A 16,727-nucleotide genomic window follows, 5' to 3' on the forward strand; every position below is an offset into this window, starting at 1 on the left:
CAAAGAACTAGGACTGGAAGTCCCATTTGACCCAGCTTTTCCCCTGCTGGGTTTCTTCCCCAAAGAATTAAAAGAATCATACCACAGTGATATATGTGCACCCATGTTCATAGCAGCACAGTTTGTGATAGCTAAAACTTGGAAACAGCCCAGATGCCCATCAACTGGAGACTGGATAAAGAAAATGTTTTTTATTTATATTTTAAACATCTTGCTGTCTTACTCTTCGGTATGTCTTTCCAAAAGCTATGCAGGTTGTCAGAAACAGGTACAAATTCAAATTTAAGTATTTGAGGGCTGTGTTAAGTTATAAGGGCCATAAAAATATAAACCAAGGTTACTGACACAACAAGACTTATACCACAAGTGAGGACAATAAAATCTATACGTGAAAGTGATGAGTCTGTAGATTTCCAAGTGAGAGGAGATGAGCAGAAAGTACAAAACCACTCCAAAGGGAGGGCTTCTAAAATTGGAAGTTATATTGGAGAAGACCTTCTGAAATTTGGGCTGAGAATTCTGGAAAGCAAAGTGGGTCTCAGTGGAATCCAGAAGCTGGAAGACTCTTGATCCTCCAAGAAAATTAAAGAAATCATTTGCTTCCTCCTATTCTACACACTTCTGTTTCCCTGCCCCATGTGGGGCTCTGTGCAGGTTCCAAGTGGTGGGTGTGGTGAGAATCACCTTTGCCCTGGTGGAATTGACAATGTAGCCTTTCAAGCAAAAAAAAAAAAAAAAAAAAAATCACTCGTTCTTCCAAGTTATACTTCTAGGAGAAAGCAAAGAGCAAGAGGAAGAAGTAGGAGGTAGACTCATCATTTGAATTATAAGTACTCACTCATTCCCATTTGCCAACCCATTTTATTTCAGTAATTTATTCTAGATTCTCATGGCTTCCACCAAGTCCGATGCAACCCAGCCATTGCACTGAGCGGAAGGTATGTTCATTTCAATGTCTTTTCTCACAAGGAGAAACTAACATTCAGTGACGATATTTTGGAACAACCCCAACCTGCAAGGTCTCCATTTTTAGAAGGACAGAGGTTGATTTTCCTGGTAGTAGGAAAAACCCTCAGTACAGCCTGCCAGCTAATTTGCCACTCGAATCATGTGATATTTTCAAGAGCAATAGGAATAATGAGAAATTGTTGTCCCTGGGGCCATCAACTTTCTCAGAACCTGATTCTCATCCCATTCATCATTTTGATTTCAGAGACATTTGCAATAGCAACTGATAATATGGAAAGGGAAACTTTTCTATACTTGCCTCCAAAATCCTTTATTTTATCCAGCAAAAAAAAAGAAACTTTTTCTGAGGAATGAGTTTTTTTAATTTTTAAAGTGATGAATCTGATTGTGCTGAGTCTGCAGCACAATCTAGTCTAATGAAATAATTCCTCTTCTTTCTTTGTGGTGCTGGGGACTGAACTCAGGACCTTTGCACTGAGCCATGTGCCCAGGCCTTTTTATTTTTATATTTTTATTTTGAGATAGGGCCATGCTGTGTCACTAAGTTATCCAGGGTGGGCTCGAACTCGGTCCTGCCTCTGTCTCCTAGTTCTGAGATGGTGTGTATGTGCCAGCACGCCTGGCTTGGGACAACACTTCCGCAGTGAGTTGATCTGAGTTTCATCCCAGTAGCACTTGATGGTCTTGGTTCTTCATCTGTGATGTGGAAATGATCATGAAAACTTCAGAAATGAAAGCTAAAGGAAAGTGTGGTACGAAATAGAGAACATTTGACTGGTTTTGCCTTCCTTGGACGCATTTGCTTTTCTCGTAGTGGTATCCTGAATTCCCCTCCAGGACCGTTTCCTTACGTAGCACCCAGCATGCGGCCCAGATCTGACCAATCAGCGAATGATGATGCTTGCTTAGAAAACCTAAAGGAATCACAGCAACTGGCTCTGTAAAACATATGCTGTCCAAATTGATCAAATCAGAATGAATTCAGGGAACTACGTAGAAGCTACTTGGGTGAAGAACTTACTCTCTTTCCTGCATTTAAACATAGAAGGACATGAGCCTGGGGCTGCAGTCTACAAACAAACAGTGGGCTTGATTTCTTCCTCCTAAATCTGTGTACCTTTTATTTCCTTTTCTTATCTTATTGCACTAACGAGGACTTCTAGCACAGTGTTGAAAGGGAGAGCGAGAGGGGACATCCTGCCTTGTTCTGATCTTAGTTCAAAAGTTTTATCACTGTTAAGCATGGTGCTTTGTTGGCTGAAGGTTTTTGTAGACATTGTTCATCATGCAGAAGAAAATTCCCTTGTTCCTCATTTACTGAAAGTTTTTATCATGACTGGGTCCTGGCTTCCAACAGCTTTTTCTGCATCTACTGACGTGATCATGTGGTTTTCCTTTAGGATGATGATACAGTAGATTATAATGTTAGATTTTTCAAAAAAATAGAAGAAAAATGTATATATAACATTTTTAATTAATTCTAGCCTGATAAATTAGTTAGGAAATATTCCCTCTGCTTCTGTTTTCTGGAAAGGATGGTAGAAAATTGATCTAATTTCTTCGATGATTGGTAGAGTGCACCAGTGAACCGTCTGAACCCAGGGTTTCTGCTTTGGAAGTTACTACTTATTGGTCCAGTTTCTCTGAGATATAGGGCTATTATCTGTTTCTTCTTGTGGGAGCTTTGGCAGACTGTGCCTTTGAAGTGATTGGTCCATTTCCTCCAGGTTATCAGATTTGTAGGCATAGAATTATTCATGATGTTTCTTTGTTATTCTTTTCATGTTCATCAGATCTGTAATGATGTCCTGTCTTTTATTTGTGATTGTTTTAGCCTGTCTGAGGCCTATGTTTTATTGATCTTTTCAAAGAACCAGATTTTGTTGATTATTATTTTTAATGCACTTGACTTCACAATACGAAATGCCATCAATGGCTATGTGTAAATTCTCCCTTATCATCATCCCAAGAACTTTCTGAAACTTCTCCTGTATGATATGATGCCAAAAGAATATTTTCAAAATTTCCTTTTACAATCCTATAATCCAGTTATGCATGCTAATGAATAAGTTGAGATTCATTTGTCTTTTTCTACACGCTAAGGCTGTACAATTTGGAAAATAAATTTAATGTTAAGCTTCTAAGCATTTTCCTGAGATTCTAATAATTAAGGCAAATATCCAACAGGCAAGTCAAATTTGAAGGAAATCCTGTATTCTCTCCCCAACTTGTTGATCTCTGGTAATAGTGTGAACAGCCATCTAGTTTTCTTGTTTTCCTATTTTTAAAAGTAGTGCATATTAATTATACAGATGATTGGGTTTCTTTTTGGAATTTTATACATGTATGTAACATACTTTGATCATGTCAACTCTTAGAAGTTTCAGTGGTATTCATCCATTCATCCAATCAACCAAGCATTGAAATATATAATGAACACATGCGTCTTGAGTAACTGTATGTGTCTAGTGCCATGCTAAGCATTACAGGTTCAGCACTGAGCCAAACACACATATCCCCCTCCCGTCATGGAACATGTAGTCTTTTCCCCTCCTCTCTTGCCCGCCCACCCTGACTCCCATCCTTCATTAAATTTGGACTCGATTTCCAATCTTCCAATAATTCTACCCCAGAATTATTTTTTAAGTCTATGACCCTGTTTCTCCACTTTTCCTGCCTTACATCATGTCTACCCATTCCTCCTGTAGCACTGTAAATCCTACAGCTGGTGCTGGCTCCTAGCTTTACCATTGCTGATCTCCACACAGCTCCAGGGCAGCTGTCTTCTGGAAAGCCACCTCTCACATCAGTCTTAGCGTCACTGCCAGTGTGCCTGAGGATGGGAAGTTCCTCCCAGGAGGATCCACTATGATGTATACCATGCCTCCTGTGAAGTATTCTCACCCTGAAAACATTGGAGCTGATCTCAGGCCTTCTGCAGTCAGTTGCCAGTTGTAGGGAATAGGAAGACAGAATACAAAATTAAATGGCACCAGCAAGGACAAACAGAATACTGCAGCATGTGAAGTAATGACTGAACATTAAACCGTGCTGTCTGTAAGTCAGTGGTGTGGGCATGAATGCTGGTGGGGTGGAAGGAAGTGCTCCAAATTCATATTCCGAAGAACACTTATAACCTCGGACAACACGGCAAACTAATTGGGGTCCAAAGTTGAGCAGACACAGGATCAAATAGATATTTATGAGGTAACTGAAGCTATCTGAGGGTGGGCCTGATTAAACGATGCCAGTAAAACACTTTACCTTACTCACCCGTGAACATGGGTTGTGGTTAGACAAGAACACACCAATATGTGAAGAAGACTTGCGGGCAAAGTGGAATCAGGTGAGAGCTTTGCTTTAAAGCCACTCATTTACATAAAATAAAGCAAAAGTGGCAAAAGCTTGATGCTTGTGGATCAGTTGATGAAATTAATTTTTATGTAATATCATTTTTATATTATTCTTTGTCATGTATACAAGTTTTCGTGGTAAAGTTTTTCAATAGTTCAATCATTTATCTATTTTTTAAGTTTGTTAATTCTCTCCTGGGTACAGAACAAAATCTGAGCTCATGAGCTTCACATGCGGACCCCACAGGAGACTGCGACCAACTTCCGGCACCCAGTGACCCGCCTGGCACAGCTCCCTTTGTCCTCAGCCTGGGCCTTTCCGTGGGTCCAAGTTGTGGTGCCGCCCATTCCCACCACCCGGGATTTGCTTACTGTCCTGCGCACTCAGCCCTGAGGACTCAGCACAAGATATTTTGCACTGAGACTAATGAGAATTAGTCATTCTCTCCAAGTTGCCCTTTCACCCGTGATTCTTGCAACATTCTGTCACAATCACCAAACCAATGGCCCTGAATCTCCACGTTCTCCCACCGTCGCTGGCCACAAGCACAAGGTGCCTGAAAATAGTCTTTCAAGTGATCTTTTCTTTGACCTCATGACCTAAAGAGAACAAATTCAGAAAGTGTTTTTTTCTGTCTTGCATTTTTGTCTCCCATCTTGTAAATCTTCCCAGAGATTTGATTTTCCTACAATGGAAAATCAGTCATGGTTCTGACCTCCCAAAATGCAGAAATATGCTAACATTTCATTTATAAACACCATCAACAAATTGACCCTGTTGTAAGATTTATCGGTTTTTAGAATAGCTGGGATTCATCTTTAAAAAAACACTGACCCTTGATTCCTCTAATGAACTCTTTTCCCTGACTCAGCAATTGCTGATTTCTACTTAATTGCTTGGTGTTGACATTAGACTTAATTTCTCAGGTTCCCTCCCTGAAATAAGTCCTCAAGAAGGCTGCTCCTGCATTGTGTGGTTGCAAAACATTATTTTCTCCTTAAATTATCAATTAAATGGTTTGAAAACATACGCTTTCCTTTTAACTCCTGAAGACTTTTTGTATTATCAGTCTGACAGTAGTTTCATGTTTTCTGAGCATGTTGGAATTAAATTTAATTTGAACTGAATTGAATTTGGTAAAATTTGGAGAGTTGTAACTCATAGGATCCTTCATGTGCCTCCTGTAGTTAAATCCTCTTTGGTGTGTCTACTTTTAAAGTGTAGAGTATTTTTTAAAAGACTGTACCAGAGAGGATAAAAGCTGGGACATGAGTCATTAATGAATGGATGCGTACAATGTGACATAACTACACAATGGAACATTGTCTAGTAATGAAAAGGAATGGGCTACTGATTTATGCTACAAGATTAATGAACATTTTTGTTTTAATCTTTTATTTTATGAAAAACAAATTTCATAACAAGATAAGAGAATAACAATAGTTAACAGTATGTATCATTATCTTCAAAGTAGTTACTCAGACTACAAGACAGACAAAAATAAATTCTCTCTTACAAAAAAAGAAGCAAACAAATAATAGCAGAAATGAACTTTGAAAGCATTGTATCAGGTGAAAGGAGCTAATCACAAAAGATCATAATACTGCACTGGGAAACGTCCAAAATAGGTAAAAATAAGCACAGGAAAATAGATTAACGGTTACTAAGGCTGGAAGGGTTGAGGGGAAATGGGGACCGAACGCTAATGGGTTCATTTGTGAAGTGATTTAAATGTTGCAGAATTGGATGTGGAGTTGGTTGCATAGCTCCGTGAACATAGCAAGCATCACTGAATTGTGCACTCGTGGTGTGTGAGTTTTACCTCTCCCCTGGTCTTTAGGACTTCCTGGTCTTCTGCCCTTAGGGAGTCTCAGTGTCTCTTCATTTGGCTGGCAGATAGGAGAGAGAAAGGGAGAGGCCCATACGTTTGTTCCCGTGCCTCTCCAATCCGGAGTACTCCAAAGCATTTCCATGAGGGCTGCTATGCTGCGTGCCACGCCCAATTCCCAGACACCGGAAATGGGAGGGAGTTGTGTGTCCAGGAATAAGAGGCTCTTGTGGCCAAAGGCCACCCTCCCCATCCTCTTTATCCTCCCGCCTGCCCAACTTCCTAGTGCCCCAAGTGGTATGATTTGTGTGGTGTGAACACCCTGCCTTCCCTGAGTGCGTGGGGTACAATGTAGGAGGAAAATTAGATTTCTAACCCCGTTGGGGAAGGAGGATTCGGCTGCCGATGAGATTTATCAGCCCGCTCCTCCTTCACTCCCCTTACCCATCGCCTGTTCATCAGACAGTGCTTCCTTTAGCAAATCTATTCTTGATACTTCCTCTTCTTAGAATACTCACTGGTCCTTTGTTGCTTATGGTTGTGGTTTTCATATGACTGTAGATTACTTGTAATCTATACTGAAATGATCAAAATTAAGGCACTGAAGTGTGTGTAGGGTGTGTGTGTGTGTGTGTGTGTGTGTGTGCATGTGTGTGTATTTCATTACCAAATGCCCTTGGTCAAGAAATTTATTTACGGATTATATCTGTTTGATTTTTTGGGTGTGAAAACATTATTTTCTTTCATGAAACCATGGTGCTTGTTGATTATTCTTAAATGTCCTTCTATTCTGAAATAGACTTAACCTTACAGTTTGTTAAGATGCGGGCAAATGTGTGCTTTGGCAGCCTGAGAGCTTGTGAGATGCCCCCTGAGAGAAGAGTTTAGAGCTGCCACTCACAGAACACTTGGGAAACACATCATCTCCAGGACTTCTTAGAAGGCTTGTGCCAGGATGTGGTCCATGGAGATCCTGGGAGGGGCCTCCAGGGTTTAGGAAGTATTGCTAAGAGGGTGGGTCATGCATATCTTTCCCATAAGACTGCTAGGCGTGAAAATACAGCTTCTCATCCTAACTGCAGTCCATAATGTGCATTTTCAAACCCCACTTCACTTGGCCAGCTTTTCTACTCTTGTGCTTACCTGACTTTATATTCAGAATCGACTTGGATCTTGTAGTTACTTACAAATGTACCCTAAAATCAAATGTGGCTTTGCCATTTACTTTTAGATGTACCCCCTAAATCCTTTCTATTTGCACTGTTTTTTGTTTTGTTTTGTTTTGTTTTGTTTTTTTGGTACCTGGGATCAAACTCGGGTCCTTGCGCTTGCACAGCAGGAGGTGAAACCACTGAGCTAAATCCCTGGCCCTATTTGCACTGTTTTTATAAATAAGCCACTTAAAATTGACAGTCAAAATTTCAAAATTGGAACTAAGTATCCTTGGCACATATTTAAATGTAGTAAATATCCCTCCTGTCAAATGCACTGGAATCGATGTCCGCATTGACCTAATGTCTGTCTTCATGCCAGCCTGCTAGGGTTCAGTGTTCGTCAGGAGAAAAGCGAAAGAGTGGGCCGCTCTTGTTTTAGTGTCTCTGTATTTTCTATTCTGTACACTGAATTATTAATGCTGGGGAATTCACATGCTTTCCTACGGAAGGCTTGATTTTCTCTCCTTACTTAGAATCTGACAAACTTCAAAGCAAGTAAAATTGGTGCATACGTTTAAAGCTCAGACAGACACCACCTGTCAGTGCAGTGTCCTGGAGAGACAGACAGAGATGCAGTTTGACTTTGTCACCAGGGCTGGACTGTGCTCCAGCAGATTGGGTGGGCAGCAGCTTTGTCTTTGTGAGGAGCAGTACACATGAGGTTCCTCTCCCACGGGGGTGAAGGTGCAGAGCCCAGGGTGGGCGAGTACTTGTTGCCACAAGAGGTCAGAAAGTAAGAATTCACGATAACAGCACAGAGATGGGATTAATAAATCCTTACCGGGAAGGGCGGACTGTGCTGACATTAACCCTTTTCTTCTTGGAGAGGAGATGAAGGGACATCAGCATCATGTGGAATTGCTGAAAATGAGGGAGGATGGGAAAACCTTTCTCTGCTGTGTGAACCAAAATCATTGTAACAAGAAGCTTCTGGTTACTGAACCCATGTAATTAATCCCATTCTAATGTGGGGTCGGGAACAGGAGCTCTGTTCTCAGCTACCTGGATTCAAAGTCTGGCTCAGCTACTTCAAGCCTTGTGACAGAGCTAAGCTGTGCACCTCTGCAAGTGTCAGTGCCTCAGCTGTGGAATGGAAATGGTAGTAGAGGATCATGGTAAGGATTTAAAACTTACCAACCTCCAGGGTAAGCACTCAAGGAATGGACAGCCAGTTTTCTCACTTCGCCAATGGTAATACACATCCCAATCATTTTTATCTATACCATTTTTGCTACAAAAAAACCCATCCCTTTAAATTTTCTGAAACTGTTTTCAGTTTTGTTTCTTCTCTTTCTCCTTTCTTCTCTCGCCCTTCCTCTCAGAGTTGGTAAGATTGGGTAGTGGCCAAATGCCACACTGTCCCTGAAGGAACATGCCTTCGAATTGTGTCATCTGAAGTTTTCCATCTGAGGATTGCTTCTCGGTGATTGCAAACTAGACAAGAAGCATTGTCGTTTTCCCTCCATCTCCTCCTCGAGGTGCAGCCTCACCTGTGTCGTGCCTGATGTTTGGAGTGCAGTTGTCACTAGGAGAGCTGATGCTGCTGAGTTTCTGTTGTTGTTGTTGATGTTGTTTCAGAAGGTCAGTGGCCAAAGGGTCAGGACCTGCTGGAGTGTCTTGAATACCACCTACCTGTTTTATCCTGGCAGGGTAGCTCTTCCCCAGGTAAAGCTCAAGTTTTACCATCCTGCTCCTAGCTCTGCTAATTAAATGTTTTGCTGATTCTCCAAGGTCCATTTCAAATATCAATTCCCACACGAAGGTTTTCTTAGCCTCCCCTGTACTTCTTTCCTTCTCAACACATGGCACCTGCTAAGATCAGAGACCTGTACACCGACGTCTCCTTGATGAATCTGGCGACTTATCCAGGGTCTCCCCATGGAAAAGAACCCCTAGGATATGGTGGCTCATAGACTGGCCCTGAACAGTTTCTTGTACTCTACTTGTTTCTTGATTTGATAACCATTCTCTGGCTTTAATCCAACATGACCCAAGTCTTAGATTATCTCATTAATTTTGTCCCTCCTGGCTTCTGATTTTCAGCACAACAGGTGCTGGTCACATGTAAGCCAAGGACATAGAGGAGAAACGTCATGGGCTATTTTGACTGATGGATGTTCCCTTCTTCCTTCTGTACTACAGTGACAAGTGTATTCATCCTATGTGTCTCCCCTTCACTACGAATCCAGGCACTTGATATGTAAAACGATGCTTTGGACATTAGCAGGTGCTCAAATGATTAATAATGCAAATTTGATGTGCTAATTTACTTAGCAATCTGGAAAAGTGACACTAATGCCGTCCTTGTGTGTGTGTGCTGCATACCTAGAAAGAAAAGGAGAATAGAAAAAACACAGCAACAACAACAGCTCAGTCCTAGGTTTCATTGAGAAATGTTTCTTTCTTTACTTCTTTTGCACTTCCCCTTTATGAAGTCAACATTCAACACCAGTTGATCAACTTTAGGTTTAGGATTGGTTTCTATTAATTATTCCCCTATTAAGACCTATACTGACACCCTACCGAGGTCCCCAGTCACGCGGAACACACGCCGAATCAGCCCACTGCAGACAGGCAGGTCTGTGTACACCCTACCAAGGTCCTGAGTCGCACAGAAGACACCAAATCACCCCGCTGCAGGCAGGCAGCCACCTGATTCCACACTACAAAGACGCAGAGGACACCAGATCACCAGACCAAGGTACTGAGTCCCACTGTTCCCGGCCCAGAGGTACGGGCTTCTGAGCCGTCATCCCACTGCTCCTGGTCCAGAGGAAGGGGCTTCCCGGTCACCATCCCTCCCACTGCTCCCAGCCCAGAGGAAAGGGCTTTTGGGCCAGCTTCTGTCCCACTGCTCCTGGCCCAGAGGAAGGGGCTTCGGGGCCACCATCCCTCCCACCACTCCCGGCCCAGAGGGAGGGGCTTCTGAGCCACCATCCCACTGCTCCTGGTCCAGAGGAAGGGGTTTCCCGGTCACCATCCCTCCGGCTGCTCCCAGCCCACAAGAAAGGGCTTTTGGGTCACCATCCCTACCGCTGCTCCCGGCCCCTGTCCCACCTCACCTAGCTCAGAGGAGATAATCCATGCAGGCGCTAACAGCCCCCCGCCCCAGTCGAAATGAGAAAACACGTAAATAAGTCTCAAAACCAGACTTCCACATCACCTACAGCAACCCCAAAGGGAAATGAGATGGAACACTCTGATACTCAACCACCTGAACCCACTGAACTGGCAACAAAAGGGGATCTGGAAAAAATGAAATCAGAAATAATTTCTCAGATAACAGGAGAAATTGTGCCCCTAGTGCAAGACATGATTAAGAAATCTAGAGAGGAGCTGAGGAACATGATGGAATCCCAACATAAGAAACAAATGGAATCCATAAAACAGATGCAAATAGATTTCCAGGACATGAAAAACTCCACTGAGAGTGTACACAGCAGAATGAGCCAATGTGAGGACAGAATTTCAGATATAGAAGATAAGATTACAATTAGTGACCAGGAAAAGAAAAATTGCTTCAGAATTATAAGGGAACATGAGAAATCAATCCAGCAGCTGCTAGGTGATGCAAAAAAGAATAACATAAGACTGATTGGGCTCAATGAAGAAACAGGAGAGAGTGGAGATGACATAAAAAATCTCTTCACAGAAATAATGGCAGAAAACTTCCCAAGCAGGGGAAAAGAGCTTGACATACAGATAAGTGAGGCATATAGGACTCCAAATAGCCTTGATCAAAAAAAAATCTACACATAGGCATATAATTGTTAAGATTCCAGAAACACAACAGAAGAACAAAGTTCTCCAAGCAGTCAGAGAAAAGAAACAAATCACATACAAAGGAAAGCCCATCAAAATCACAGCAGACTTCTCAACACAAACCATCAAGGCAAGAAGAGCTTGGAGTGACATATTCCAAGCCCTAAAACAAAACACCCTCCAACCCAGATTGATGTACCCTGCAAAACTATCTTTCAAAATTGATGGAGAAATAAGATACTTTCATGACAAAGAGCACCTTAGGAACTTCATGAATAACAAACCAGCACTCCAAAGAATTTTACACAATATCCTAGGAACAGACATTGAGGATCACAACCCCAAGAAGCAAAGCACAATGAACCCATCTGGCATGACAAGAAATTAAATGTAAAGGGGGAGAACCCAACAAAAAGAAAAAGTCATGGCAATGACAAGTCAATATGTTTCAGTTATAACCGTCAATGTTAATGATCTCAATTCACCAATCAAAAGAAATAGACTGGCAGAATGGGTCAAGAAGCAAAATCCAACAATATGCTGCATACAAGAAACACACTTCATTCAAAAGGAAACTCATAGACTGAAAGTTAAAGGGTGGAAAACAATACTCCATGTGACAGGAACCCCAAAAAAAGCAGGAGTAGCTATCCTCTTGGCAGATCAAGTAGATTTCAAGCCAACACTGATTAAGAGAGATGAAGAAGGACACTACATCCTTGTAAAGGGAAGAATCCAAGAGGAAGAGATGACAATCATAAATATCTATGCACCAAACACTAGTGCACCCAACTATATAAAACAAATACTAACAGACATGAAAATCATATATGCACTAATACAATTGTAGTGGGGGACCTCAACACCCCACTGTCACAAATAGATAGATCAACTAGACTAAAAATAAGTAATGAAATACTAGAACTCAATCGAACTCTTGAACAAATGAACTTAACAGATGTTTACAGAATCTTCCACCCCACAAAATCAGAATACACATTCTTCTCACCTGCACATGGGTCATTCTCAAAAATAGACCACGTAATCACACATAGAACATGTTTAAGTAAGTGCAAAGGAATTGAAGTTATCCCCTGTATATTATCAGACCATAGTGCGATGAAATTGGAGATCCATAGCAAAAGAAACTCAAAAAATTTCATAAAGACGTGGAAATTGAACAACACACTTCTGAATAACCAATGGGTCACAGAGGAAATTAAAGAAGAAATCAGACAGTTCCTTCAATTAAATGACAATGACAATACAACATATCAGAATCTATGGGACACAATGAAAGCAGTCTTATGAGGGAAATTCATAGCAGTGAATACGCATATTAGGAAAACAGAATGAGCCCAATTAAACAACCTGATGCTGAACCTCAAGCTTCTAGAAAAAGAAGAGCAGGACAACCCCAAAGCTCATACAAGGGAGGAAATTATAAAGATCAGAGGCGAAATCAATGCAATGGAGACTAAGAGAACGATACAAAAAATCAATGAAGCCAAGAGTTGGTTCTTCGAAAGAATCAACAAAATTGACAAACCTTTAGCCAACCATGTCAGCAAAAGGAAAGAAAAGGCCCAAATCCATGCAATTAGGAATGAAAAGGGTGAAATGACAACAGAACCAGCAGAAATCCAGAGGATCATCAATACCTACTTCCAGAACCTATACGCCAATAAGATGGACAACACAGAAGAAATGGACAGATTCCTAAATACATATGAATTACCAAAGTTGAACGAAGAAGACCTAAAAATTCTGAACAACCCAATATCAACCAATGAAATTGAAAATGTAATTAAAAACTTATCACCTAAGAAAAGCCCGGGCCCTGATGGCTTCACTGCTGAATTCTACAAGACATTTAGAGAGGAACTGCTGCTGCTACTGTTTAAACTCTTCAATGAAATTGAAAGGGAAGCAATACTCCCAAATTCATTCCTGGAAGCAAGCATCACCTTGATCCCCAAAGCAGAGAAAGATCCAACTGAAAAAGAGAACTATAGGCCAATCTCACTAATGAACATAGATGCAAAAATCCTTAATAAGATACCGGCAAACAGAATGCAGAAGATCATCAAGAAGATCATACACCCTGATCAAGTGGGATTCATCCCAGGGATGCAGGGATGGTTCAATATACGAAAATCAATTAATGTAATACACTATATCAATAGAACCAAGGACAAAAACCATATGATTATCTCCATAGATGCAGAAAAAGCATTTGACAAAATCCAACATGCATTTATGATAAAAACCCTACAAAAAATTGGAATAGATGGTCTCTACCTCAAACTGATAGAAGCCATCTATGAAAAACCAACAGCCATTATCATACTAAATGGTCAAAAACTGAAATCCTTCACACTCAAATCAGGAACAAGACAAGGATGTCCACTATCACCACTCTTATTCAATATAGTTCTAGAAACATTAGCCATGGCAATTAGACAAGAGAAAGAAATAAAAGGAATAAAGATAGGAAATGAAGAAGTCAAATTGTCATTATTTGCAGATGACATGATACTCTATATAGAAGACCCCAAGAACTCCACCAAAAATCTTCTAGACTTAGTAACCAAATTCAGTCAAGTAGCTGGTTACAAGGTCCACACACAAAAATCAATAGCTTTCCTCTACACCAATGACAGACTCACTGAGAGAGAAATAGGGCAAATAATTCCTTTCACAATAGCATCCAAAAAACTGAAATACCTAGGAATCATCCTAACGAAAGAAATCAAAGACCTCTTCTCTGAAAACTATGGCACTCTGGAAAGAGAGATTGAAGATGATATCAGAAAATGGACAGACATCCCCTGCTCCTGGGTAGGAAGGATTAATATAGTGAAAATGGCCATACTTCCAAAACTGCTATATAGATTTAATGCAATTCCAATGGAGATCCCAGCAGCATACTTCATAGACCTCGAGAAAACAATCCAAAAATTCATTTGGAGCAAGAAGAGACCCAGAATAGCAAAAGCAATTCTAGGTAACAGAGACATGGCAGGGGGTATCACAATCCCCAATCTGCAACTGTACTACAAAGCTACTGTGATAAAAACAGCATGGTACTGGCAAAGAAACAGACTTGAGGACCAGTGGAACAGATTAGAAGATGCAGAAACAATGCCAGACACACTCAACCATCTCATCTTCGACAAAGGAGCCAAACACCCTCACTGGAGGAAAGATAGCCTCTTTAATAAATGGTGCTGGAAAAATTGGACTTCAACTTGCCAAAGATTAAAACTAGACCTGTATCTCTCACCACGCACTAAACTAAAATGGAAATGGATTAAAGATCTAAATATTAAAATAGAAACTCTGAACCAGTTGGAACAGAGGTTAGGGAGAACCCTTGAAGACATCGGTGCAGGAAAAGATTTTATGAACAAAACCTCAGTTGCCCGTGAACTAGCACAAACAATCAACAAATGGGATCTCTTCTTATTAAAAAGCTTTTGCACAGCAAGAGAAACCACCAGCAGTGTAAAGAGACAACCCACAATGGGGGAAAAAATCTTCACCTCCTCTTCCTCAGACAAAGGTCTACTATCTCGAATCTATAAAGAACTTCAAAAGATCAGACCTCCCAAATTTAAAGACCCAATCCGAAAATGGGCATCTGAAATGAGCAGACATTTCTCAGATAAAGAAGTAGAAATAGCAAATAAATACATGAAAAAATGTTCAACATCACTGGTCATTCGAGAGATGCAAATGAAAACAACACTGATATTCCACCTCACCCCAGAAAGAATGGCTGCTATCATGAAATCAACCAATAACAAATGCTGGCGGGGGTGTGGGGAAAGAGGAACCCTGCTCCACTGCTGGTGGGAGTGTAGACTGGTGCAACCACTGTGAAAATCAGTATGGAGATACCTCAGAGAACTAGGACTAGAAGTCCCATTTGACCCTGCTCTTCCACTGCTGGGGACCTTCCCCAAAGAATTAAAAGAATCATACCACAGTGATATATGTGCACCCGTGTTCATAGCAGCACAGTTTGTAATAGCTAAAACTTGGAAACAGCCCAAATGCCCATCAACTGGAGACTGGATAAAGAAAATGTGGTTGTTTTATAAAATGGAGTACTACTCAGCCATCAAAAATGAGAAATTAGAGACATTTATAGCTAAGTGGATGCACATTGAGGCAATACTCTTAAGTGAAATAAATAGGACACATATGTATAAATACCGAATAGTTTCTTTGGTGTGAGAAACTGAAAGTGTAAATAAGGACTAAATGTATAATAGGTAAGGTGAAATAGGAAGAAAAGGGGCAAAGGGGAAGGAAGTGGGTGGGCTAGGGGAAAGGATAGAAGGGAATGGGATTAATATGAGAAAGTGGAAAAATAGGAACAAAATCTTTGTAAATAGGGAGGACAGGAGGGGTTGAAGGGAAGGCTGGGCAAGGGTGAAAAATAAGAACCAAGAGAGACTATGTAAAGGTGCAAATTTCCAATGATGAATGTCATTATATTGTGTACCTAAAATGTACCGATGATTAGAATGAATAATGGATAATGTAAAATAGGAAGAAAAGTTCCAAAGGGGTAGGGGTAGTGGGAGGGGCAGGGCAAAGGAAAGAAGGGAAAGGAAAAAATGATGAGAAATGGAAAAAATGGAAACAAAGTCTTTGTAAATAGGGAAGGGTGGAGGGGGTGAAGGGAGGGCAGGGAATGGGGAAAAAATAAGAACCAAGATGCATTATATAAAGGTACAATTCCCAATGAAAAATGTAATTGTGTTGTATACCTACAATGTACCAATAAAAGAATTTAATACAAAAAAAAAGACGAATACTAACCAAAATCTCATGTAGTCATTTATAAATGAGTATTTTTAAAAGAAGTTTTCTCTTGAACCAACATGTATTTTACTCGTTCTGTCTTATCAGGTATAAATTCCTATTATGTCCTACTATAGGGCATTGTTGGGAGTGAAAATACCCAAGGGGACCTCCTGATCCTGGGCCCTTCTCTGCGGTTTCTGAGTCAGGACATCCGACATGGGTCAGGAACTGAGAACGTGTTTCTTTTCAAAGCTTCTTAAATGGAACTAATGAGCAACTGATGTGGAAACCACTAGGATGAAAAGATTAAGTCCCTCCCATTAGGAGCTGTTAAGCTGCTCAGGGGAGATCAGACATGCAAACAAATAACTCATGAGCTTTAATTACATTGTGAAAGACCTTGCACGTGTACAGTGCTTTACTGTTTGTGAAGCTTGTCACACTGCACCCCCATTGACCCCACCTCTCTGCAGCTAATCCAATTGTTTTTATTCTTATTTTCTCACATGAGCATTGAGGCAAAGACGAGAAACCCAAAGTCCTGGCTTCACCCCACTGTAAATGCAGTGTGCCTTGTGTCCTTGACTGCACCAGTGATTGCCTGGCCTGAGGTATTTGTTGATGGTGAAATGAATACCTACAGCACTGAGCAGAGAGAATGGGAGATGCATATACCTGTAAAATGAAACCGGGGTGCAGACACATCTGTAACCAGGTGTTTTCCAGTTACTGTATAAAAATCTAATCTGTGTCTGTAAGTATGCCAGGGGTGTGGATTCACT

General features: G+C 40.9%; 1 protein-coding gene across 19 annotated transcripts in view; it reads left to right on the forward strand.

The window, feature by feature from the left end:
- Sgip1 (SH3GL interacting endocytic adaptor 1) overlaps positions 1–16,727 on the forward strand; it is a 195,436-nt gene that overhangs the window by 31,308 nt on the left and 147,401 nt on the right. The window contains exon 3 of one of the 19 annotated variants that reach the window (XM_087212872.1): positions 871–15,822. The exons of the other annotated variants lie outside the window; for them this stretch is intronic. Within the exon in view, the coding sequence (XP_087068998.1) occupies positions 12,502–15,012 (2,511 nt within the window). The 5' untranslated portion in view covers positions 871–12,501 and the 3' untranslated portion in view covers positions 15,013–15,822. Of the gene's footprint in view, positions 1–870; positions 15,823–16,727 lie in introns of those variants that run through there. 19 annotated transcript variants of the gene reach the window in all.

The sequence above is a fragment of the Heterocephalus glaber genome, unplaced genomic scaffold (assembly GCF_053883595.1).
Source record: "Heterocephalus glaber isolate CG9 unplaced genomic scaffold, H.glaber_assembly_v1.0 deba00001442, whole genome shotgun sequence".
Taxonomy (NCBI): Eukaryota; Metazoa; Chordata; class Mammalia; order Rodentia; family Bathyergidae; genus Heterocephalus; species Heterocephalus glaber.